This window comes from Pristiophorus japonicus, chromosome 2 (assembly GCF_044704955.1).
Source record: "Pristiophorus japonicus isolate sPriJap1 chromosome 2, sPriJap1.hap1, whole genome shotgun sequence".
NCBI classification, from domain to species: Eukaryota; Metazoa; Chordata; class Chondrichthyes; family Pristiophoridae; genus Pristiophorus; species Pristiophorus japonicus.
Genome location: NC_091978.1, coordinates 46,311,983 through 46,338,730, shown reverse-complemented (window position 1 = coordinate 46,338,730; position 26,748 = coordinate 46,311,983). Strand labels below are relative to the sequence as shown.

The 26,748-nt window shown below is 45.1% G+C and overlaps 1 protein-coding gene across 2 annotated transcripts in view; it reads right to left on the bottom strand.

The window, feature by feature from the left end:
- Positions 1-26,748, bottom strand: part of pstpip2 (proline-serine-threonine phosphatase interacting protein 2) — a 190,532-nt gene that overhangs the window by 103,803 nt on the left and 59,981 nt on the right. For both annotated transcript variants that reach the window (XM_070861854.1, XM_070861844.1), the window contains exons 2-4: positions 24,463-24,563; positions 2,896-2,970; positions 2,330-2,364 (exon numbers count right to left, since the gene is read on the bottom strand). In XM_070861854.1, the coding sequence (XP_070717955.1) occupies positions 2,330-2,364; positions 2,896-2,970; positions 24,463-24,563 (211 nt within the window). The remainder of the gene's footprint in view (positions 1-2,329; positions 2,365-2,895; positions 2,971-24,462; positions 24,564-26,748) is intronic.

Here is a 26,748-nt window from a genome sequence, read left to right as displayed (position 1 = left end):
CATTCTTCTAAACTCCAATGAGTATAGGCCCAACCTGCTCAACCTTTCTTCATAAGACAACCCCTTCACCTCAGGAATTAACCGAGTGAACCTTCTCTGAACTGTCTCCAATGCAGGTATATCCCTCCTTAAATAAGTAGACCAAAATGTATGCAGTACTCCAGGTGTGGTCTCACCAATACCCTGTACAGATTTCCCTGCTTTGATACTCTATCCCCCTTGCAATAAAAGCCAACATTCTTTTTGCCTTCCTAATTACTTGCTGTACCTGCATACTAACTTTTTGTGTTTCATGTACAAGGACCCCCACAGGTCCCTCTGTACCACTGCATTTTGTAATCATTCCCCATGTAAATAATAATTAGCTTTTTTTTCCTACCAAAATGGATAACCTCACATTTTCCCACATTATACTCCATCTGCCAAATTTTTGCCCACTCACTTAGCTTGTCTATATCTCTTTGCAGATTCTTTGCGTCCTCCTCACAACTTGCTTTCCCATCGATCTTTGTATCATCAGTAAACTTGGCTACATTACACTCGGTTCCTTCATCCAAGTCATTAATATAAATTGTAAATAGTTGAGGCCCCAGCATCGATCCCTGCAGCACCCCACTAGTTACTGTTTGCCAACCGGAAAATGACCCATTTATCTTGACGCTCTGTTTTCTGTTAGTTAGCCAATCCACTATCCATGCTAATATATTACTTCCAATCCCGTGAACTTTTATCTTGTGCAGTAACCTTTTATGTGGCACTTTATCGAATGACTTCTGGAAATCCAAATACACCACATCCACTGGTTCCCCCTTATCCACCCTGCTTGTTACATCCTCAAAGAACTCCAGCAAATTTGTCAAACATGATTTCCCTTTCAGAAAACCATGCTGACTCTGCTTGATTGAATCATGTTTTTCCAAATGTCCTGCTACTGCTTCCTTAATAATGGACTCCAGCATTTTCCCAACATAATTACCCGTAATCTCCCGTTTAAAAAAAAAAGTTCTCATTTTTAAAGTCTTTGGGGGAAAATTTGGGAGCATCCCGCCAGCCGCTAATGATTCCCAGATTAAAGGAAATGCAGTGTTTGCGCTCCAGGAAGTAAGTGGGGCACTAAATCAGGAGGGGCGGTAACGGAGCAGCGCTGCACATTGGGCCGTGCAGAGCTGCCGAGTTCCGAGGCACCTTCCTCTCCTTAAAGGGAAGGGCCATCGCTGCAGGCTGTGCATTAGGACCAGTGAGCTGGTCCCCGACGGCAGCCACGATCCGGCCTGATCAGCCCGATGCACTGCAGCAGAGTGTCGGGCTGATCGATCACGGCCAAAAAGGAATGAACAAAATTGAAAAGATTGCAGAAATGTTTGTACTTGCCTCGGTCATCTCCCCTTTAACTTTCACCCCCGAAGCGCCCGGCCTCCCGATTAACATCTCCTGCAGCTGTCAATGTTTTCGCCCGGCGATGTTGCAGGGGACGGAACCGAAGTCCGGGTCCGGGGTGCTACCGGGGCGATGTGCACAGTGATGACATCACAATCTCCGGGCGAAGGAGAATGGGGCGCAACATCTTACCACCGTCGCAAACCTACAGACGAATTTAGCGGGAGTCATCGATCGCGCCACACCCGGTCGGGAAACGGTTAGCGTCCAGTTACCGCCCCCTAGAGACGATAATGGGAGGCGCTAAGGAGGCCAATTTCTAGGCCTTTCTTTGTACCTGTAGTTCCCCATAACAGGCAGCACCCTATCCCTGTAATCTTTCTATTGCCTCAACAATATTCCGTTGGTGTTGAGCCCAAAACTGTACCATGTTCCTCCAACTGTGGTCTTCATAAGATTTTAAATTGATTCGCCATTACATCTCAACTTTTATATTCTATCCCTTGCTATAAAACTCAGTATCCTATTAATTTTTTATGGCCTTATTCACTTGAAGTTCTGCTTTTAAGGTATTGTGAACCTGAACCCTCACAATCTGACTGCTCTTCCACATCACCCAGTCTTCCCTCATTCAAAGTAGAATGGTTACTTTTATATAGTAATCAAAATGTACAACCTCATATTTACTGGCATTGAATTCAACCTACTCGTTTTTGCCTAATCAATGCAGCTCCCTTGTTCCAGCAACAGACTCATAAACCATAGACTTTTGTTGGTCTATGATAAGGGAGCCGAATTTAGCGCTGTACACACTGGGAGCCAGCACATGAACACCATTCTCCCAGAATCCAAACTAAAACAGCTGTTACATGCCGTTCAAAGTAACATTAGCAGAAGGCATTATCAGTTCACTGGGTTCTCATTCATATCTTAGAAAAGATTAAATACTTACGTTGCTTGAAGACATCAAATGCTCTCTTCAACGTACTAGAGAGGGGAAATAAAGAGAAGACTAAGTGAACAGCTTGAAGATATGGTGATCAACTGTCACTGAAAATACATGATTAAAGCCGGGGTCGTGACAAACTTCAAATTAATTAGTTAATTCCCTTTATAGGAGTGAGGGTTGCCTCAGTTGTGTCCCAGATTAGGAGTGACCTGGACGTGCTACTTGCCTTTTTCCATATGCACTGGATATGTGCTTGCAGATAGTACTTTGTTCTTAGGATTTATTGCCCATTCACTGGTTGCCCTGAGAAAGTGGTAGTAGGGACCACTTCAGAGGGTATTAAGAAGCAACCCAATATTGCGGGATTGGATCCCATGTAGGCCAGTCCCGATAGGGACCATCCCTTCCACTGCCAACATCTCCCACCACAAAGAAATAAGTAATGTGCTGCTTCCAGACCAAGTGCTCATTGCCAACACTGGGTTCAGCAGTGTTCGAATCCCCGTCACAGGATATTCCATAACTTTAAGCAGAGAAATTCACCTCAAAAGCATACTTATAGAACTTACTTCAGTTCATTCTGCCCGCACATTTTCTTTGACAACGAGACCAAATCCTTCCCGTACTTCTCCTCGATGGAAGCCCTGGTTCGTGGAAATGGAATATCATTATTTTTCTGAGTAAAAGACACCCTGCTCACCCCCAATCTCCCATCTGTAACACTTAGTCATCAGTACCACTGGACAAACAGCATCCCCTTTTAACTTTACACTAAACCAGCAACACATGGAACACTGGTTTAATGCATCATCCAAAGGATGGCACCTCCAACAATGCAGCATTCTCAGAGTTGCACTGGGTTCTCAATCTGGATGATGCGCTTGAGACCTGGAGTGGTACTTGACCTCTCAGCTTTCTGACCTCGAGGCAAGAGAGCTGCCAGACATGAAGGATAGCCAAACAGACAGGATACAGGAGGCCTGCCAGTGACAGCGGAGCTGGATTCCAGCACCATCCATCATCTATTGAAGCAGAGGGGAAAACCAAGAGAAAATTCATTTTAAATTTAATGAACGTTAAAAAAGAAATAAACAATATAAATTTAAAAGCAGGCAGTTTGACAAGAGGAACATTCTGACAGTCGGAACCCACGAATCAGATTGGTGGCTGGGCCATCCTGTCTTATTGATGAGGCAGTAAAATAACTTCCAGGCTGTACGGCTGTTTAATGCTGGCCTGCTTTGGATCTACAATGGTGGTATTCATCATGCTGCCTTCATCAGACATGCAGCTCAATATGTTGTTGGGGCTAAGATATAGTATTGTTCCCTCGCCTCCTCTTGTGCTCCAGTGAGAGAAAGCAAGGGATTGCTATTAGCAGGTGGAACGAGCCCTGTGTCCAACAACAACTTGTATTTATATAGCGACTTTAACGTAAGGCGCTTCAAACGAGCATTAAAGAACAACATTTCTCACCGAGCCAGGAGATATCAGGACAGGTTGGTCAAGGAGGTATGTTTTAAGGAGCGTCTTAGAGGAGGAAAGAGAGGTAGAAAGGCGGAGAAGTTTAGAGAGGGAGTTCCAGAGCTTAGGGCCCAGCCAGTTGAAGGCATGGCAACCAATGGTGGAGCGATTATAATCTGAGATGCTCAACAGGCCAGAATTAGAGTAGTGCAAGTATCTTGGGCAGGGTTGGCGATTACATACTGCAACTGAAAAGGTAACTCCGCAATTTGAACACAACTGAAATCAAGAGCATGAGGTGTCGCAGGCACAGACCCATATCCTGATCCTGATATTGCTTGAGCATTTCAGGCTGCAGCTTTCAAGCAAACCATTATTTGGTATTATGGTCCTTTTTGTAACTTTGGTAACACTATAATTCAGTTTTGCATCGGAGAATAGCCCTGGATATACATTAGATTATTTTATTGGTAACTTTCTTTTTCATTGATGCAAGTATGTTACATGTAGTGAGTGGTCTATGCGAAACATTATATAGTTAACAAGTTGCTTCAGATTTTTAATTTGGGATTGACTCTTGTGTATCTGTAAAGCATGCACTCCCATGTTCCGCCACCAGGGAGTGGATCCCCTGAAGTCCCAAGGGATCCCAGCATCCCTTGGGAGCACTGTATATAAGTCGGCCCCTAAGGCCTGTTCCTCACTCTGGAGTGTCTTAATAAAGACTGAGGTCACTGTTGCTTTAACCTCCCTGTGCGCAGTCTCATCTGTGTTAGGAACATAACATAGACTAACAAGCCATTCACTGTAATTGTCTATAACATGCGGTCTGTGTAGTGTCTGTAGACAACAATTGCATATAAACACAGATGTTAGTCATTAGTGAATATTATTATCCTGCTTACATGGGATTGAAGATCTCTAAGTTTATAAGAACATAAGAAATAGGAGGAGTTGGCCATTCGGCCCCTCGAGCCTACTCTACCATTCAATAAAATCATGGCTGATCTTCTACCTCAACTCCACCTCCCTACACTATCCCCTGATCCCTTGATTCCCTTAATATCCAAAAATCATATACTCAACGACTGAGCTTCCTCCGGGGTAGATAATTCCATATCCGTGTGAGTGAAGACATTTTTCCTCATCTCCGTCCTAAATGGCCGACCCTTTATTCTGAAACTATGACCCCTGGTTCTAGACTCTCCAGCCAGAGGAAACATCCTCCCTGTGTCTACCCTGTCAAGTCCTGTAAGAATTGTGTATGATTCAATGAGAACACCTCTCATTCTTCTAAACTCGAGAAAATAAGCCTAGTCTACTCAATCTTCCTCATAGGACAATCCTTCCATCCCAGGAATCAGTCTGGTGAACCTTTGTTGCACTCCCTCTATGGCAAGTACATCCTTCCTTAGGTAAGGAGACCAAAACTGTACACAATACTCCAGGTGTGGTCTCACCAGGGCCCTATATAATTGCAGTAAGACATTTTTACTCTTGCACTCAAATCCTCTTGTCATAAGGCCAACATACCATTTGCTTTCTTGGCGTTAAATTACAGTAAATAATTTAACGCCAAAAATAACACCAGGCAAAACAGATGCAAATTCTACAAATGCTTTCCTGATTCTGAGGCACGACTGCAGGGGCGGAAGGGATCCCACTGAATTGGTTACAACAATGGCAATAAAACACCACAAAAATTAAATCCAATGCCACAGGCAAATACACCTGCAGCTTTCTAACAAAAGGGGAAGTACTAATGCCAAGGCCTGCGTGACTTCCATTTGCGTGTTCAACAGATTTGTCAACTAAGTGTCAAGTTGGGTTTTCATTTCCGTCGGTGCTTAGATTTACCCCTGCAACAGTCAGAAAGTGACTCCATAGTTCCCCCTCAAAATGTTTCACCATCTCCTTCAGCCCAGTGACTGCAGTGTAAGCACATACTGCACTAAAAAACAGAAAAATCTAACACCCTCATTCTCCTCTGCATTTGCTGCAGATTTAGTTTCACTCTATATCGATATGTGTGCGCACTAGGTCCGTGCAACAGAGCTGGTCTCCAGTCGTCTTGGTTAACCCTTGCCACTGGACCAAGACCTAGCTCTGTCAAGCCCGTGTGGTGGCTGGTGTGCAACGGTCACCACATGTTAAAAAAATCCACGTTCTGGCATCTTCCCCCCTTCAAGATTTAGTTCAGGATCTGGGATATTAGGTCCTTGATTGAAACACCTGTGAATTTTTGGCGTGGAAGCAAGTCATCCTCGACTCGAGGAACTGCCTATGATGATGGTGACATCGATTTCTAACTGCACTTTCATTTCCCCAGCCCCCACTTCACCGCACCCATGTCAACCCCATTTTACCACTGACACAGATTCTTGTGTGTGACAAGGCAGGTAGATGGGTAAGCTGGAGTTTAATATTTTGATATTTCAAATAACAGTGTTGATATTTGATGTCTCCAAGATAAGAGGAGACTAACTGATGTCCTGTTTCTGACTGCTCCATTTTTGATCGGGGCGGAGGAGCAGTGAGAGATCAGGGCCAGGATCGTCGTGATCGGGGCCCAAGAGAGGCGAGGGTTCGGGGCCCAAGAGAGGCGAGGGCTCAGGGGCAGCATGGGCCAGCTCACACTGCGATCTATGGATAGTAGGAGCACGCGTGCGCACTAGGTCCGTGCAGCAGAGCTTGGTCTCCAGTCATCTTGGTTAACCCTTGCCACTGAATCAAGACATAGCTCTGTGAAGCCCGTGTTATGGCTGGTGTGCAACGGTCATGCCACGTTAAAAGAATCCACGCACAGGCATCTCCCACCCTTCAATATGTAATTCAGGACCTAGATGGTCAGGTCCCTCATTGAAACACCTGTGAACTCATCCCTTTTTGGTGTGAAAGCAGGTCATCCTCGATACGAGGGACTGCCTAATACTACTAGATGGGTAGAGATCCTCAAAAATAAATCATCTCCCATTTTGATCTCAGGGGCGACTAGAATTCAGAAAGTCCAAAAAACAGAATGCATCAACTTCACAGCAATCGTTTAACCTGTTGCTGAGATGTGAGCAATGTTGGGGAAGTGTGCATTTATTGCCCATTCTTAGTTGCTTTGAGAAGATGGTGGTAGTGGGCCCTCTGCTTGAACTAACGATGCTTCCCCAATGGTGCTGGGTAGGATTTGAGCCTGCCACAATGGAGGACTAGCCAATATATGTGTAAGTCAGCGTGGTTGTGTATTTAGCAGGGAACCTGGAGGTGATGGCATGCCCATGATTATTGCTGATCAATATTTGCAGACCTTCATTTTCACCATCGACTGGGTTCTACGAAAGAGGAGTTATGCTCATCTAGATGACCACACAGTCCCTAAAACCAGGAAGTTTGTTGACCCACCCAATCAACTCTTGCTTGGCACATTTATGGGCAGCCTGCAAACAGGAGGTGAGTAGCGTTTGCCCAGCTGTCACAGGATGGAACTATGTTCCAATAACATGAATACTTTGCAACTGACCCACGGTTCTGCCCAAACTGGGAGCGCTTAATGGCTGGTGTTAGAGGCAAATTTAATCTTCATCTGACCTGTGCTAAACCTGACACAAGAACCCTTGAGGGGAGCTTTATGTTGTATATATGCAACATGTTGTACCCGACATGTGAATACTAATGGGAATGTGTGCTTTATTCTTCATCTAACCCATTCCATACCTCGTCTGGAGTGCTTGATGGTGGGTCTGGGGAAAATAGTAAGATGTCAGAGTACTTACAACTGTCAAATTTGCCCACACTCTTTAACATTTTTCTTTTTCAAATATTTATCCACTTCCTTTTTAAAAGCTATTGTGGGCTTCGGTTCCACTAACCCATTTCTGGTGGGGTACTTCATGTCACAACAAACCTCTGCCTAAAATGCTTCCTTTACTCTTCAAATAAGAACATAAGAAATAGGAGCAGGAGTAGGCCATACAGCCCCTCGAGCCTGCTCCGCCATTCAATAAGATCATGGCTGATCTGATCTTGGGCTCAGCTCCATTTCCCTGCCCGCTCCCCATAACCCTTTACTCCCTTATCACTCAAACATTGGTCTATCTCCACCTTAAATATATTCAATGACCCAGCCTCCACAGCTCTCTGGGGCAGAGAATTCCATAGATTTACAACCCCGAAAGAAGAAGTTCCTCATCTCAGTTCTAAATGGGCGACCCCTTATTCTAAAGCTATGCCCCCTAGTTCTAGATTCCCCAATGAATGGAAACATCCTCTCTGCATCCACCTTGTCAAGGTCCCACACAAGAAATTAGTGTGCAAAATTAAGGCACACGGTATTCGGGGTAATGTATTGACGTGGATAGAGAACTGGTTGGTAGACAGGAAGCAAAGAGTGGGAATAAATGGGTCCTTTTCAGAATGGCAGGCAGTGACTAGTGGGGTGCCACAGGGATCAGTGCTGGGACCCCAGCTATTTACAATATACATTAATGATTTAGACGAAGGAATTGAATGTAATATCTCCAAGTTTGCAGATGACACTAAGCTGGGTGCCAGTGCATGCTGCTAGGAGGATGCTAGGAAGCTGCAGGGTGACTTGGACAGGTTCGGTGAGTGGGCAAATGCATGGCAGATGCAGTATAATGTGGAAAAGTGTGAGGTTATCCACTTTGGTGGCAAAAATAAGAAGGCAGATTATTATCTGAATCGTGACAGATTAGTAAAAGAGGAGATGCAACGAGACCTGGGTGTCATGGTACATCAGTCATTGAAGGTTGGCATACAGGTACAGCAGGCAGTCAAGAAAGCAAATGGCATGCTGGCCTTCATAGCGAGGGATTTTGAGTATAGGAGCAGGGAGGTCTTACTGCAGTTGTACAGGGCCTTAGTGAGACCACACCTTGAGTATTGAGCACCGTTTTGGTCTCCTAATCTGAGGAAGGACATTCTTGCTATTGAGGGAGTGCAGCGAAGGTTCACCAGACTGATTCCCGGGATGGCAGGACTGACATATGAAGAAAGACTGGATCAACTAGACTTATATTCACTGGAATTTAGATGAATGAGTGGGGATCTCATAGAAACATATAAAATTCTGACGGGATTGGACAGGTTAGATGCAGAAAGAATGTTCCTGATGTTGGGGAAGTCCAGAACCAGGGGTCACAGTCTAAAGATAAGGTGTAAGCCATTTAGGACCGAGATGAGGAGAAACTTCTTCACTCAGAGTTGTGAACACGTGGAATTCTCTACCACAGAAAGTTGTTGATGCCAGTTCGTTGGATATATTCAAGAGGGAGTTAGATGTGGCCCTTATGGCCAAAGGGATCAAGGGGTATGGAGAAAAAGCAGGGATGGGGTACTAAAGTTGCATGATCATCCATGATCATATTGAATGGCGGTGCAGGCTCGAAGGGGCGAATGGCCGACTCCTGCACCTATTTTCTATGTTTCTATGTTTGTCAAGTCTCCTCATTATCTTATGATGATAAGCTTCTGTCCTCAAGTTACTAACTCACTGACCAGTGTAATTTAGTTTTTTTCCCAATTAACTTTATCAAAACCTCTCAATTTTAAACATCTCTAAGATCTCTGCTTAACCTTCCTGTGTTCCAGTGAAAAGTCACAAGTCATAAGTAAACCCGTTCGTTCATCACTGCTATCATCTTGCTAAATCTCTTTCGCACCCTCGTCATGGCCTTCCTAAAGTAAGGCATCCAAAACCGTACGCAATATTGCAACTGCAGCCTCGTCAATGATATATGTATAGGTTTATATGGGGTCATAGAATCATAGAAAATAGGTGCAGGAGGAGGCCATTCGGCCCTTCGAGCCTGCACCATCATTCAATAAGATCATGGCTGATCATTCACCTCAGTACCCCTTTCCTGCTTTCTCTCCATACCCCTTGATCCCCTTAGCCGTAAGAGTCATATCTAACTCCCTCTTGAATACATCCAGTGAACTGGCATCAACAACTCTCTGTGGTAGGGAATTCCACAGGTTAACAACTCTGAGTGAAGAAGTTTCTCCGCATCTCAGTCCTAAATGGCTTACCCCTTATCCTTAGACTGTGACCCCTGGTTCTGGACTTCCCCAACATCGGGAACATTCTTCCTGTATCTAACCTGTCCAGTCCCGTCAGAATTTTATGTTTCTATGACATCCTCCCTCATCCTTCTAAACTCCAGTGAATACAGACACAGTCGATCCAGTCTCTCCTCATATGTCAGTCCTGCCATCCCGGGAATCAGTCTGGTGAACCTTCACTGCACTCCCTCAATAGCAAGAACGTCCTTCCTCAGATTAGGAGACCAAAACTGAACACAATAGTCCAGGTAAGGCCTCACTAAGGCCCTGTGCAACTGCAGTAAGACCTCCCTGCTCCTGTATTCAAATCCCCTAGCTATGAAGGCCAACAAACCATTTGCCTTCTTCACTGCTGCTGTACCTGCATGCCAACTTTCAATGACTGATGTACCATGACACCCAAGTCTCGTTGCACCTCCCCTTTCCTAATCTGCCGCCATTCAGATAATATTCTGCCTTCGTGTTTTTGCCATCAAAGTGGATAACTTCACATTTATCCACATTATCTGCATCTGCCATGCGTTTGCCCACTCACCTAACCTGTCCAAGTCACCCTGCAGCCTCTTAGCGTCCTCCTCACAACTCACACCGCCACCCAGCTTAGTGTCATCTGCAAACTTAGAGATATTGCACTCAATTCCTTCATCTAAATCATTAATGTATATTGTAAATAGCTGGGGTCCCAGCACTGATCCCTGCAGCACCCCACTAGTCACTGCTTCCTGTCTACCAACCAGTTCTCTATCCACATCAATACATTACCCCCAATGCCATGTGCTTTAATTTTGCACACCAATCTCTTGTGTGGGACCTTGTCAAAAGCCTTTTGAAAGTCCAAATACCACTGGTTCTCCCCTGTCCACTCTACTAGTTGCATCCTCAAAAAATTCTCGAAAATTTGTCAAGCATGATTTCCTTTTTATAAATCCATGCTCATTTGGACCCCTCACTGCTTTCCAAATGCGCTGCTATTTCATCTTTAATAATTGATTCCAACATTTTCCCCACTACTGATGTCAGACTAACCGGTCCATAATTCCCCGTTTTCTCTCCCTGCTTTCTTAAAAAGTGGTGTTACATTAGCTACCCTCCAGTCCATAGGAACTGATCCAGAGTCGATAGACTGTTGAAAAATGATCACCAATGCATGCACTATTCCAGGGCCACTTCCTTAAGTACTCTGCGATGCAGACTATCAGGCCCTGGGGATTTATCGGCCTTCAATCCCATCAATTTCCCTAACACAATTTACTGACTAATAAGGATTTCCTTCAGTTCCTCCTTCTCACTGGACCCTCAGTCTCCTAGTATTTCCGGAAGGTTATTTGTGAATTCCTTCGTGAAGACAGAACCAAAGTATTGACAGAACCAAAGTATTTGTTCAATTGGTCTGCCATTTCTTTGTTCCCCATTATAAATTCACCTGATTCTGACTGCAAGGGACCTACATTTGTCTTCAATAATCTTTTTCTCTTCACATAACTAAAGAAGCTTTTGCAGTCAGTTTTTCTGTTCCCAGCAAGCTTCCTCTCATACTCTATTTTCCTCCTAATTTAACCCTTTGTCCTCCTTTGCTGAATTCTAAATTTCTCCTAGACCTCAGGTTTGTTGCTTTTTCTGGCCAATTTATATACCTCTTCCTTGGATTTAACACTATCCTTAATTTCCCTTGTTAGCCACGGCTGAGCCACCTTCCCAGTTTTATTTTTACTCCAGACCGGGATGTACAATTGTTGAAGTTCATCCATGTGATCTTTAAATGTCTGCCATTGCCTATCCACCATCAACCCTTTAAGTATCGTTCGCCAGTTTATTGTAGCCAATTTACATCTCATATCATTGAAGTTACCTTTCCCTAAGTTCAGGACCCTAATCTCTGAATTAACTTTGACACTCTCCATCTTAATAACGCATTCTACCATATTATGGTCACTCTTCCCCAAGGGGCCTCGCACAACAAGATTGCTAATTAGTCCTTTCTTATTGCACATCACCCAGTCTGGGATGGCCAGCCCTCTAGTTGGTTCCTCGACATATTGACACTATGGGTGGCTCTGCTGCATAGGAGGGCAGGAAAAAGAGTGGGAGAGCTATAGTGGTAGGGGATTCTATTGTAAGGGGAATGGATAGATGTTTCTGTGGCCGCAATCGAGACTCCAGTATGATATGTTGCCTCCCTGGTGCAAGGGTCAAGTATGTCTCAGAGCGGCTGCAGAACATTTTGGAGAGGGAGGGTGAACAGCCAGTTGTCGTGGTGCATATAGGTAAAAAACGGGATGACGTCCTACAAGCTGAATTGAGGGAGCTAGGAGTTAAATTAAAAAGTAGGACCTCAAAAAAGGTAGTAATCTCAGGATTGCTACCAGTGCCACGTGCTAGGCAGAGTTGGAATTGCAGGATAGCCAAGATGAATACATGCAAGAGGGATTCAAATTCCTGGGACATTGGAACCTGTTCCGGGGGAGGTGGGACCAGTACAAACCGGACGGTCTGCACCTGGGCAGGATCGGAGCCAATGTCCTGGGGGAGTGTTTGCTAGTGCTGTTGTGGAGAGTTTAAACTAATATGGCAGGGGGATGGGAACCTATGCAGGGAGACAGAGGGAAGTAGAATGGGGGCAGAAGCAAAAGATAGAAAAGGAGAAAAGTAAAAGTGGAGGACCGAGAAACCCAAGGCAAAAATCAAAAAGGGCTACATTACAGCAAAATTCTAAAGGGGCAAAGTGTGTTAAAAAGACAAGCCTGAAAGCTCTGTGCCTCAATGCGAGGAGTATTCGTAATAAGGTGGACGAATTAACTGCACAGAGGCAGCTAGTAACGAATATGATATAATGATATATGAGATTAGATCTCATTAGATAATATTATATTAGATTATATTACATAACATTAGATCTGCTTCCTAATAACTGTCTCAATTGGTGCTGTATATAGTTCAGTCACACTAACTGTTAACTGCCAAGTTGAGCCCATTTTGGAAATTACATTGTGGCAATAAAATGATCAAAGCAAGTTTGAAAGACAAGAGTTCTATTTTCTGACTAGCAGAAAGTCAGCATCAAGGGCCCAAGTTTCCACACGATAAAAAACGGGCGCCCCTCCGAGCTGGGCGCCGTTTTTCGCGCCTAAAACGGCGCCTAAAAAAAAACTCGCGATTCTGGAGAGCCCTGCAGCTCCTTGTCTGTTTGGCGCGGCGCCCAGGGGGGCGGAGCCTACACACGCGCCGATTTTGTAAGTGGGACGGGGAGGGTGCTATTTAAATTTGTTTTTTTCCTGTCGGCAACGCTGCGCGTGCGCGTTGGAGCGTTCGCGCATGCTCAGTGTGAAAAAAACATTGGCACTCGCCCATTTTTGTAGTTCTTTGTAGCTGTTTAATTTTTGAACATTTTTTTAATAAAAGCACATTGCCATCAGCACATCAGCACTTGCAGCCTTCTCACTGTCTCCTCCCCCCCCCCCCCCCCCGCGGGAAGAACGGGCGCCTCATACCCCCCCCCGCGGGAAGAACGGGCGCCTCCTCCCCCCCTCCCCCGCGGGAAAGAACGGGCGCCTCAGGCTGACTGCAGCACTCTCCGTGCCTGAAGCACTTTCACACAGGTAGGAAGATGGTTTATTTAATCTTTTCTTTGCTTATAAATGTTTATTCAGGTTGGATTTATTTGTATAATATTTGTAGAAGTATAAATAAGGATTTCTTGTAGAATTTAATGACTTCCCTTCTCCCCCCCCCCCCCCCACCTCGTTCTGGACGCCTAATTTGTAACCTGTGCCTGACTTTTTAATGTGTAGAACAGGTTTTTTCAGTTCTACAAAAATCTTCACTTGCTCCATTCTACTTTAGTTTGGAGTACGTTTTCACTGTGGAAACTTTCAAATCAGGCGTCAGTGGCCGGACACGCCCCCTTTTGAAGAAAAAATTCTGTTCCAAAGTAGAACTGTTCTACCTGACTAGAACTGCAGAAAAAAAAATGGAGAATTGCGATTTCTAAGATAGTCCGTTCTCCACCAGTTGCTCCTAAAAATCAGGCGCAAATCATGTGGAAACTTGGGCCCCAAATCACTGACACAGAGTAAAGTTTTGCCAATGGCACAATTACAAAACTGGAATTTATAGTTGAGCATATTTATAGAGAGTCACTACGAGTGGTACCCTCCGTGTTCCTCAAAAATTAGGGAGTTATGTTTACAATTTTGCTACAAATAATAAACCTTTGCTGCCCCCCCCCCCCACCACCCACCAAGTTTTATTCGCTCTTTGCGTGAAGATGTTTCTAACATAAAGACTAATTTAGCCAGTTTGTACCTCTTATCCTGCTTTTGGTGTAAAAAGACAAAGAACCAGTGGGCAATGCATGTTGGAGATTCACTATCCTTCTGGCTATGCAATTTTATTCAATGTTATTTTGTTGATTACCAGAGTGTACTGCAACTCCACATCACTTCCACTGCAAATATCTCATTTTAATAACGACTAACAAAGATGAACAGTATTATGGAGTTTTAAATTGCTGCACGGTTGATTACTAAAATTAAAAAGTCTTGAGGACTATTGAAAGCCAGCTGTTGCATTTATACAGACTTGTGGCGTTTTGTAATCCATTTCTGAGCGGGAGAGTTAATAAAAGTAAAATAAGGAACAGCACACACACACACACACACACACACACACACTGAATCAAATTATAAGCCCCTTAATGGCGTCCATCGTGCCGAGTTCTATGAGGAAGGCCAGGTAAAAGCAGCTTTTCTCCAGCGATGTCCAGAGATCTTTTCGACAAGCGATCAGCCCAGCAATGTGCCGAAAGTTGTGCTGGGCGATCACCTCGGCGATGTGACACGAAAGTTAGGCCGGCAATTTTCCGGCCCACCTTTCCACTTTTTAATCAAAATGCGCGATAGCCTGCCTTTTTGGGAGATATATGGGCACTAGCCCAGTGATCTGAAGTAGAAAGTCTAGCCCTATTTTTTTCTGTCTGCATTTTAGATCTTGGAGCATATGACCACTTCTCCGATGAAACAAACCGAATCTGCAAGAAGACAATGTGCTTCCTTATTGAAAGAAGCGCTGTCAACAGATTAGGACAGCTATTGCATATACTCAGTTCCTGGAATAACCGTTGGCAATCAGCCCGTCAACTCCGCACAGTGTATGGACCGTTTACTGCTGGGTAATGTTCAGTCATCGGCGGTGACTATGGTGGCTGTGTCAGATCTTTTACAGTTTTTTTCTCTTCACTTCTGGCAAGCAGTGACTTGCACTGGAACCTGATGGCACGGATGGCCACAAGGCACCTCATCCATCTTGTCATTCTCCCTCCCACCTCACTTCCTGCAGGCAGTGATGAGCACTGGAGCCTGATGCGGTGTGTAATTTTCTTTGCTTCATGGGTTCTTTGCTCAAGAATTCATAGCAACACGTTGCTATTAAGAACTAGATGGTTTATTAGCAAAGGGTCAACAATAACACTACACATTATCAGTTCATCCACTCGGCTCACAACTGCATACCTCATCGTGCACCCCGATTCCAACTGGCTGGGATTTTATTGAGTCTTGAGACCTTCACGTGACTAGCCAAGTCACTCCCAACTCAACAAACCTGTGAGCATACTCACCGGTGCATACATTACAGTATGGATGACAACAACACTGCTGGCCATGTGACCATTCTTCATAGAAACATAGAAATTTACAGCGCAGAAGGAGGCCATTTCAGCCCATCGTGTCCGCGCCGGCCGACAAAGAGCCGCATGGACCTCGGGCAGCAGCCCTAAAGGTTACATATAAACCGATGAACAATGGCGGAAAGACAAACAGCACCCAGCCCAACCAGCCCGCCCTACACAACTGCGACACCCTTTACACTGAAACATTCTACACTCCACCCCAACCGGAGCCATGTGATCTCCTGGGAGAGGCAAAGACCAGATAAAAACCCAGGCCAATTTAGGGAGAAAAAAAATCTGGGAAAATTCCTCTCCGATCCGTCCAGCCGATCAAAACTGGTCCAGGAGATTACACTGGTTGTATTCGATTCCCTGCAGTACTTACCATTATATCTGCGCCGACCAACAAGAGGTTATCCAGTCCAATCCCCATTACCTGCAGATTACTGCACTTTAAGTGTCAATCAAACCATCTTCTAAAAGTGGTGAAGGTTTCTGCATCCACCACTCTTCCAGGCAGCGAGTTCCAGATTTCCACAACCCTCTGCGTAAAGAAGCCCCCCCTCAAATCCCCTCTAAACCTTCCACCAACCACCTTAAAACTGTGCCCCGTTGTAATAGACCCCTCCACCAATGGAAATAGGCCCTTACTATCCACTATGTCCAGGCCCCTCAATATGTTGTACACCTCAATGAAGTCTCCTCTCAACCTCCTCTGTTCCAATGAGAACAAACCCAGCCTATTCAATCTGTCCTCATAACTAGGATTCTCCATTCCAGGCAGCATCCTAGTAAATCTCCTCTGCACCCTCTCTAGTGCAATCACGTCCTTCCTATAATATGGTGACCAGACTGCACGTAGTATTCCAGCTATGGCTTAACCAAAGTATTATACAATTTAAGCATAACCTCCCTGCTCTTATATTCTATGCCTTGGCCAATAAAGGCAAGCATTCCATATGCCTTCTTAGCCACCTTATACACCTGGCCTGCAACTTTCAGGGATCTGTGGACAAGCACTCCAAGGTCCCTTTGTTCATCTACACTATTAAGTGGCCTACCGCTCAATGTGTATATCCTTTTCTTATTAGACCTCCCAAACCTCACACTTCTCTGAAGTAAATTCCATTTGCCACTGCTCTGCCCACCTGATCAGTAGATTGATATCCTCCTGCAGCCCATGACTTTCCTCTTCATTATCAACCACACAGCCAATTTTAGTGTCATCTGCAAACTTCTTAATCATACTCCCTACATTCAAATCTAAATCGTTGATATATACCACAAAAAGCAAAGGACCTAGCCCTGAGACCTGCGGAACCCCACTGGAAACATCCTTCCAGTCACAAAAACATCCATCAATCATTACCCTTTGCTTCCTTCCTCCAAGCCAATTTTGGATCTAATTTGCCACTTTGCCCTGGATCCCATAGGCTTTAACCTTCGTGACCAGTCTACCATGTGGGACCTTATCAAAAGCTTTGTTATAGTCCATATATACATCGTACGCACTATCCTCATTGACCCTCTTGGTTACCTCCTCAAAGAATTCAATCAGGTTAGTCAAACACGATCTTCCCTTAACAAATCCGTGCTGACTGTCCCTAATTAATTCTTGCCTTTCCAAATGTAGATTTATCCTAACTTTCAGGATTTTTTCCAATAATTTTCCCACCACTGAGGTTAGGCTGACAGGCCTGTAATTACTCGGCCTATCTCTTTCTCCCTTCTTAAACAAGGGTACTACATTAGCAATCCTCCAATCTTCCGACACCATGCCCAGATCCAAAGAGGACTGGAAAATGATGGTCAAGGCCTCTGCTATTTCCTCTTTTACTTCGCTCAACAGCCTGGGATGCATTTCATCCGGGCCTGGGGACTTATCTACTTTCAAAGCTGCTAAACCCCTTAATACTTCCTCTCTCACTATATTTATTTCATCCAGGATATCACACTCCTCCTCGATAGCAGTATCTGCATTACCCCTTTCCTTTGTGAAAACAGATGCAAAATATTTCTTTAGTTACCCTCTTACACTTAATATATTTATAGAACATCTTAGGATTTTTCTTAGTTTTACTGACCAAGAATTTCTCGTGCTCCCTCTTAGCATTCCTAATATCCTTTTTAATTTTGCCTCTTATCTTTCTATATTCCTCCAAAGATTCTATAGTATATGGCCGTTGGTATATGACAAGCTTCCCTTTTTTTCTTTACCCTCCCCTGTAAGTCCCTAGACATCCAGGGGGGGCTCGAGAATTATTATTCCCAGCCCTTTTCTTTAAGGGCACATGTTTGGCCTGAGCCTTCCAGGTCTCCTCCTTGAATGCCTCCCACTGTTCCGACACTGATTTACCCACAAGTAGCTGTTTCCAGTCCACTATGGCCAAATCGCTTCTTAACTTAGCAAAATTAGCTTTTCCCCAATTCAGGACTTTTATTCCAGGCCTATCCTTGTCCTTATCCATAACCAACTTGAATCTGACTGAATTATGGTCACTGGCACCCAAGTGCTCTCCCACTAATACTCCTTCAACCTGCCCAGCTTCATTCCCCAAAACTAAATCCAAGACCGCCCCCTCCCATTTTGGGCTTGCTACATACTGACTAAAAAGTTTTCTTGAATGCATTTCAAGAATTCCGCACCCTCTATACCCTTACACTATAGTTGTCCCAATCAATATTTGGATAGTTAAAATCCCCTATGGTTTTTGAACTTTACATACTTGCTCCTCTATCTCCCTCCCATTGTTTGGGGTCTATAATACACTCCCAGCAGTGTGATCGTTCCTTTTTTATTTTTCAATTCAACCCATATGGCCTCATTTGATGATCCCTCTAACATATCATCCCTCCTCACTGCTGTAATAGTTTCTTTTATCAGTACCGTAACCCCTCCCCTTTTTACCCCCCTCTCTAACTTGTCTAAAAATCCTGTAACCAGGAATATTGATCTGCCAAACCTACCCCTCTTACAGCCATGTCTCTGTAATGGCTATAATGTCATACTCGCACGTGTCTACCTTTGCTCTTAGCTCATCCGCTATACTCCTTGCATTAAAGTATATACCAATTAGCACAGGAAGACCTCCTTGATTACTATTTGCTGACCCTTGTTTCCTCTGTCTTACAGATTCGCCTTCTAGATTCTTGCTATCCACTTTCTGCTTTACTTCTTTCCCTATTGAATTTGTTCTCAGGTTCCCATCCCCCTGCCAAGCTAGTTTAAACTCTCCCCAACAGAACTAGCAAAACTCCCCGCGAGGATATTGGTCCCGGCGCTGTTGAGGTGCAACCCATCCAGTTTGTACAGGTCCCATCTCCCCCAGAAGCGGTCCCAATGCCTCAGGAATTTAAAGCCCTCCCTCCTGCACCAACTCTCCAGCTACATGTTAATCCTCTTTATTCTTGGGCTCATGAGCACGTGGCACCGGTAGTAACCCGGAGATTATACCTTTGAGGTCCTACCCTTTAATTTTCTTCCTAGCTCCCTGAATTCTGCCTGTAGGACCTCATCCATCTTTTTACCTATGTCATTGGTCCCGATATGGACCACGACCTCTAGCTGTTTACCCTCCCCCCAGAATGTCCTGCGTCCGCTCTGTTACATAAGAACATAAGAATTAGGAACAGGAGTAGGCCATCTAGCCCCTCGAACCTGCTCCACCATTCAATAAAATCATGGCTCATCTGGCCGTGGACTCAGCTCCACTTACCCTCCCGCTCCCCATAACCCTTAATACCCTTATTGGTTAAAAATCTATCTGTGACTTGAATACATTCAATGAGCTAGCCTCAACTGCTTCCTTGGGCAGAGAATTCCACAGATTCACAACCCTCTGGGAGAAGAAATTCCTTCTCAACTCGGTTTTAAATTGGCTCCCCGGTATTTTGAGGCTGTGCCCACTAGTTCTAGTCTCCCCGACCAGTGGAAACAACCTCTCCGCCTCTATCTTGTTTATCCCTTTCATTATTTTAAATGTTTCTATAAGATCACCCTTCTGAACTCCAACAAGTAAAGACACAGTCTACTCAATCTATCATCATAAGGTAACCCCTCATCTCCGGAATCAGCCTAGTGAATCGTCTCTGTACTCCCTCCAAAGCCAGTATATCCTTCCTTAAGTAAGGTGACCAAAACTGCACGCAGTACTTGACCCTGGCACCAGGGAGGCACAAAACCATTCGGGAGTCACGTCTACGGCCGCAGAAACGCCTGTCTGTTCCCCTAACTATAGAATCCCCTGTCACTAGGGCTCTTTTGTTCTTCGTACCTCCCCCCTGTGCAGCTGAGCCACCCGTGATGCCTTGGAATTGGCTCTGGCTGCACTCCCCAGAGGCACCATCGTCCTTACCGATACTCAAAAGTGAATATCTGTTTGAAAGCGAGATGGATTCACGGGGGGACTCCTGCACTATCTGCCTAGCATTCTTACTTTGTCTGGTGGTCACCCACTTCCCCTCTATCTGCACGCTTTTAAACTGTGTGGTGGCCACCTCCTGAAACGCGCTATCCACGTAGCTCTCAGCCTCATGGATGCACCGTAGTGACTCCAACCGCCGCTGTAGCTCTGAAACACAGAGCTCGAGTAGTTGAAGCTGGAGACACCTCCTGCACACGTGGTTGTCTAGGCCCCGCGAAGCGTCCAGGACTTCTCACATGCCGCAGTATGTGCATTCCACGGGACCGAGCTGCCCTGCCATCCCTCTCGTTAGACTTATCTAGTTTAAAATCTAATTAAAAAGTAGAGAAAAGTGAGATACTTACCAACGCACCTCACCGACCTCTGTGGCCTCCCGAACTCCCGACCTCACGGACTCTCCTGCTCTCGAACTCTCCTGAACTCAGGAACTCAGGAACTCTCCCGAACTCAAGGGCGAACCCAAAGACTGAACATCTGCAGAATATTTGATCATGGCTGAGCCTGGCCCCATCTTCTGCCTGTGTGCACGCTTCTAGCCAAAGGATACTGAGGCCAACTGTAGTGCCCCTACTGCTGCTCCAGCTGAGATCAGGCATCAAGCAGGAGGCCATCACGTACCAAAAGCACATGTTTTCAGACATCAGGTAATAAGAACATAAGAAATAGGAGCAGGAGTAGGCCATTTGGCCCATCTAAAGATCATGGCTGATCCTGGCGGCCCCGCCCTGCGAGAACACTAGCGGCAGGTCGGGGCCATAAAAGGAGCGGAGGTGCGGTGGCCTCGGGGAGCAGCGTGGTGACATACTACTTCAGGGCGCAGCGGCAGCGAAGAGTGATGTCATCAAGGTCCAGGTCGGTGAATGGAGCGTGGGCAGATACAGCAGGAGCAGCGAGAGACTGTGGAGGGATGTGATCGGGGCCCAGGGGCAGCACGGACCAGCCCACACTGCGATATGTGTGCGCACTAGGTCCGTGCAGCAGAGCTGGTCTCCAGTCGTCTTGGGTAATCCTTGCCACTGGACCAAGACCTAGCTCTGTCAAGCCCGTGTGGTGACTGGTGTGCAACGGCCACCACATGTTAAAAAAATCCATGCACAGGCATCTTCCACCCTTCAATATGTAGTTCGGGTCCTTCATTGAAACACCTGTGAACTCATCCTTTTTTGGCGTGGAAGCAAGTCATCCTCGCTTCGAGGGACTGCCTATGATGGCTGATCTGATCATAGACTCAGTTCCACTTCCCTGTCCGCTCTTCATAACCCTTTACTCTCTTATCATTCAAAAATCTGTCTATCTCTGCCTTAAATATATTCAAAAACCAGGCTCCACAGCTCTCAGGGGCAGTGAATTCCACAGATTTACAACCCTCCGAGAGCAGAAATTCCTCCTCATCTCAGTTTTAGATGAGCGGAATACAAGAACATAAGAACATAGGAAATAGGAACAGGAGTAGGCCATACGGCCCCACGAGCCTGCTCCTCCATTTAATACGATCATGGCTGATCCGATCATGGACTCAGGTCCACTTGCCTGCCCGCTCTTCATAACTCCTTATTCCCTTATCTGTTAAGAAACTGTCTATTTCTGTCTTAAATTTATTCAATGTCCCAGCTTCCACAGCTCTCTGAGGCAGCAAATTCCACAGATCTACAACCCTCTGAGAGAAGAAATTTCTCCTCATCTCAGTTTTAAATGGGTGGCCCCTTCATCTAAGATCATGCCCTCTAGTTCTGGTCTGCCCCATCAGTGGAAACATCCTCTCTGCATCCACCTTGTCAAGCCCCCTCATAATCTTATACGTTTCGATAAGATCACCTCTCATTCTTCTGAACTCCAATGAATAGAGGCCCAACCTATTCAACCTTTCCTCATAAGTCAACCCGCTCATCTCTGGAATCAACCTAGTGAACCTTCTCTAAACTGCCTCCAAAGCAAGTATATCCTTTCGTAAATATGGAAACCAAAACTGCATGCAGTATTCTAGGTGTGGCCTCACCAATACCCTGTATAACTGTAGCAAGACTTCCTTGCTTTTATACTCCATCCCCTTTGCAATAAAGGCCAAGATACCATTGGCCTTCCTGATCACTTGCTGTACCTGCATACTATACTTTTGTGTTTCATGCACAAGTACCCCCTGGTCCCGCTGTACTGCAGCACTTTGCAATCTTTCTCTATTTAAATAATAACTTGCTCTTTGATTTTTCCTGCCAAAGTGCATGACCTCACACTTTCCAACATTATATTCCATCTGCCAAATCTTTGCCCACTCACTTAGCCTGTCTATGTCCTTTTGCAGATATTTTGTGTCCTCCTCACACATTGCTTTTCCTCCCATCTTTGTATCGTCAGCAAACTTGGCTACATTACACTCAGTCCCTTCCTCCAAGTCGTTAATATAGATTGTAAATAGTTGGGGTCCCAGCACTGATCCCTGCGGTACCCCACTGGTTACTGATTGCCAACCAGAGAATGAACCATTTATCCCGACTCTGTTTTCTGTTAGTTAGCCAATCCTCTATCCATGCTAATATGTTACCCCCAACCCCATGAACTTTTATCTTGTGCAATAATCTTTTATGTGGCACTTTGTCAAATGCCTTCTGGAAGTCCAAATACACCACATCCACTGGTTCTCCTTTATCCACCCTGTTCGTTACATCCTCAAAGAATTCTAGAAAATTTGTCAAACATGACTTCCCCTTCATAAATCCATGCTGACTCTGTCTGACAGAATTTTGCTTTTCCAAATGTCCTGCTACTGCTTCTTTAATAATGGACTCCAACATCTTCCCAACCACAGATGTTAGGCTAACTGGTCTATAGCTTCCTGCTTTTTGTCTGCCTCCTTTTTTACATAGGGGCATTACATTTGCAGTTTTCCAATCTGCTGGGATCTCCCCAGAATCCAGGGAATTTTGGTAAATTACAACCAATGCATCCACTATCCCTGCTGCTACTTCTCCTATCCTCGCTGCATCCAACTTGTCGAGCCTCTTCATTATCTTATATGTTTTGATAAGATCACCTCTCATTCTTCTGATTTCCAATGAGTATAGGTCCAAATTACTCAACCTATCTTCATAAGTCAACCCCCTCATCTCTGGAATCAACTTAGTGAACCTTCTCTGAGCAGCCTCCAATGCAAGTATATCCTTCCTTAAATATGGAGACCAAAACAGTACGCAGTACTCCAGGTGTGGCCTAGGTCAGAACTGAATGGTGGTTCAGTCCACCATAGGATGCCCACAGCACAGAAGGGGCCATTCAGCTCAAAGGATCTGTGCCTAGAACAATTCTAGACAAACTCCACTGCCCTGCTGTCTTCATATTGTTTTTAATTCATTCCTGGGATGTGGGAGTCACTGGAAAGGCCAGCATTTATTGGCCATCCCTAATTGCCCTTGAGAAAGTGATGGTAAGCTGCCTTCTTGAACCGCTGCAGTCCGTGTGGTGAAGGTATTCCCACAGTGCTGTTAGGGAGGGAGTTCCAGGATTTTGACCCAGCGACGATGAAGGAACAGCGATATATTTCCAAGTCAAGAAGATGTGTAACTTGGAGGGGGTCTTGGAGGGTGATGGTGTTCCCATGCACCTGCTGCCCTTGTCCTTCTCGGTGGTACAGGTTGTGGGTTTGGGAGGTGCTGCCGAAGATATATAGTGTTCGCATCTTCCTGCGCTTCAAATACTTACCTGTACTTCCTTTAAAAGATACAACTGTCTGCCTCAGAACCTCTCACTACCTCAGGACTTTCCAAAGTGCTTCACAGTCAATGAAGTACTTTTCAAGTGTTGTGACAAAGACTTCCATACTCTTAAAAACCCTCTGCATAAAGAAGTTTCCTCAACTTCTGTCTTCACTCTCAGTGAGGATTTTAAATTGATGACCCTTCACTACTAATTCCGCAGACAAGTACCGTAAATCGTTTTTCCTTATATAACCCCTCAAGACCCTGCATAGTTTGAAAAACTTCTTTGAAACCTCCTCTTAGCTCCTATGCTCCAATCTAAATAGTTCCCAAGGTTTAAGCGTCAGCTCAGTAGTAATACTCACCTCTGAGTTCAAAGGTCAGGGGTTGAAGTCCCACTCCTGAGACTTGATCACAAAATCTAGGCTGACTCTTCAATGCAGTAATGAGGAAGTACTTTTCTTCCCTGCCAGGTTTTTCTGAGCAGACTGTCTGCTGTTAAAGTGCTATTGGGGTTATATGGATGTCATGGGACACCAATTTGCATATATCAATCAGGATCCCACCCACCTTGCTGGCCTTATAGAAAGGGCCCTGGTTAAGATGGTGGTGGGCATGAATCGAGCAGGAACAGGCCGGTAAGTATTGGCACACTTATGTAACTCCGCCCCCACCCTGTTCCCGCTAGGCAGGCTGATTTGAAATTCTACGCGGAGCCTCACCCTCTCTCTGTCCTGTGTACCATCTGCCACACCATCATGTGCCACTGCAAATGTTTGATCCAGCAGAAAGCTATGAATCTCAATAAAATCCTCGTACCTCTGTTTGACAAATTCTTCTAACTCTTTGCAGGTTTTCCGGCCATCATTCATGTGCTGGATCAGGTTATCATAGCCGATGGTGCTGGACGTGTCTGCACTCTGGAAGCAGAAAAAAAATTAAAATCACCAAGTTGGAAAAAAAGGCCTGGAATGACGAACTCACATGTACAAGGGATGACATTTATAGAAATAAAAGCTATTTTCAACTGCAATGGAAACAGTCAAGGTTATAATTCTTCCCCCAAACCACCTCTCCCTCAGCGTTACCTCATGACCCATCACACACCAATGGCTCTGTTGACTGCAGAAACAGATGCTGTTCCATGAATGGCTGACAGGAAGTGTAGTTCTGTCCACACAGCCCATGTGCCCAGACACATTTCCTATCTTGAGAGAAACATTCTTAGGGCTGAATAAATATCTGGCGAAAGGTCATGGGGTGGGTATTGTAATGTATGCTCACAGGTTTGTAGAGCTGTTTGTGTTAAAAGTTAATTTGTTTAATGTGTCGGTTTTGGTGCCCCCACTTTTGATTTACAGGTGCAACTAAAATAGTTGTAGAGCTGTTTGTAGAGCATTGCGAGTGGCTTAGCCAGTCACGTGATGTTGACAAGACTCAATAAAACCCCAGTTAGTTGGGTCTCGGTCATCCACGATGAGGTATGCAGTTGTGAGCCTAGTGGATGAACTGGTAATGTGGAGTGTGATTGTTAAACCTTTGTTAATAAACTTTCTAGTTCTTAATAGCAATGTGTTGCTATGAATTCTTAAGCAAAGGACCCATGAAGCAAATACATCACAGGTAGAGAGTGAGGATTAATTACTCTGATGCTGGGACTGGGCAGACGGTGAGGGGCGAGAAGCTGTCTGAAGTATAACAGGTCAGCACTGATTAGCATCGATGTGGATGAATATTCTGTAAATCCTCTGGTTGAGCTTTTCCTCGGGAGATTAAATACAGAAGGAGCAGGCTTGATGGCTCGAGTTTTTATTAATATCTATTGTACCATTCTTCCGTGTACACAGATCAGAAAATAAATGAACCTAGTTTCAGTGAAACATGCACCAAAATAGTGTCATTCTTCTGACTAGTTACACGTTGTTTCCTTAATGCTCACTGGTGCTATCTAATCCGTTCGTATTATCTGCGATGAACTGGCTTCATCTGACCGCTGGCACAAGCTTACTGCTGAGTGACTGATCGCCCAGAAACACCCAGGTCTGGATAAGCTTCAACATAGGCATTGCAAAGCCAAGCGGAGCTGTGTGGAGGGGGGGGGGAGGAAAATGGTGGCGGTGAGATTTGCAGTCACGGGTCAAGCATGTTGCAAAGGAGCTGCCTCAGACCATGAAGGCAGCAAGTTGTGTCGGCCAAGTGGATGACAGGTTTACGTTTTATTCTCAGCTCATGATCCCGTCATCCCTGACACAGCTCCTCGGAGACACTGGTTATATTTGGAGCGATCGGGTATTGTGGTGATCAGCACAGATTCTTCCATCATCACCCCAGGCACCTGGCCACTAACAGAACAGAAGGAGCACTCTCAGCCAGTCACCTGCCATAAAGCCCCACCTCAGAAGAGGTGCACTGGCTGCAGTAGAATAAAAGCAGCTGGGGACAAAGCCCCACAAACAGGGGGTCAGCTTTTAAAGTCAAAAACAACCCACGTTGACCAGCTGTCATTACACTCATTAAAATGTGATGGGCAAAGAGGTGACTGCCTTATCAGCTATTTTTGATCCTTAAAGATTTCATTAACAGTGGAAAGCTATTGAACAGCCCTATATCCATGAGCACGGAGACAGTAAAACACGGCTTCTGTTTACATCACTGTGAAAATGCAGCTGACAATACATTGTCCAGTGCAATATAAACGTGGCATTATTATATTTTTCAATTTCCTTATCATTTCTCTCTTTCTCCTCCCTTTCTTGCTCTTCTTTATCTTCCTTCACAGCTCATCTAACTACATTTTTGAATGCTGTCATCAGATTTTCTCTTGTTCTTCAAGCAAAGAAATCAGGAGAATTCTCTGGAGGCAGGGGAATCTACAGGCATCACAAGACAACAATGTCACTACGATTATCGATGCTGCTACAAACTCAGGAGGGTTGTGAATCTGTGGAATTCGCTGCCTCAGAGAGCTGTGGAAGCTGGGTCATTGAGTAGATTTAAGACAGAGATAGACAATTTCTTAACCGATCAGGGAATAAGGGGTTATGGGGAGCAGGCAGGGAAGTGGAGCTGGGTCCATGATCGGATCAGTCATGATCGTATTAAATG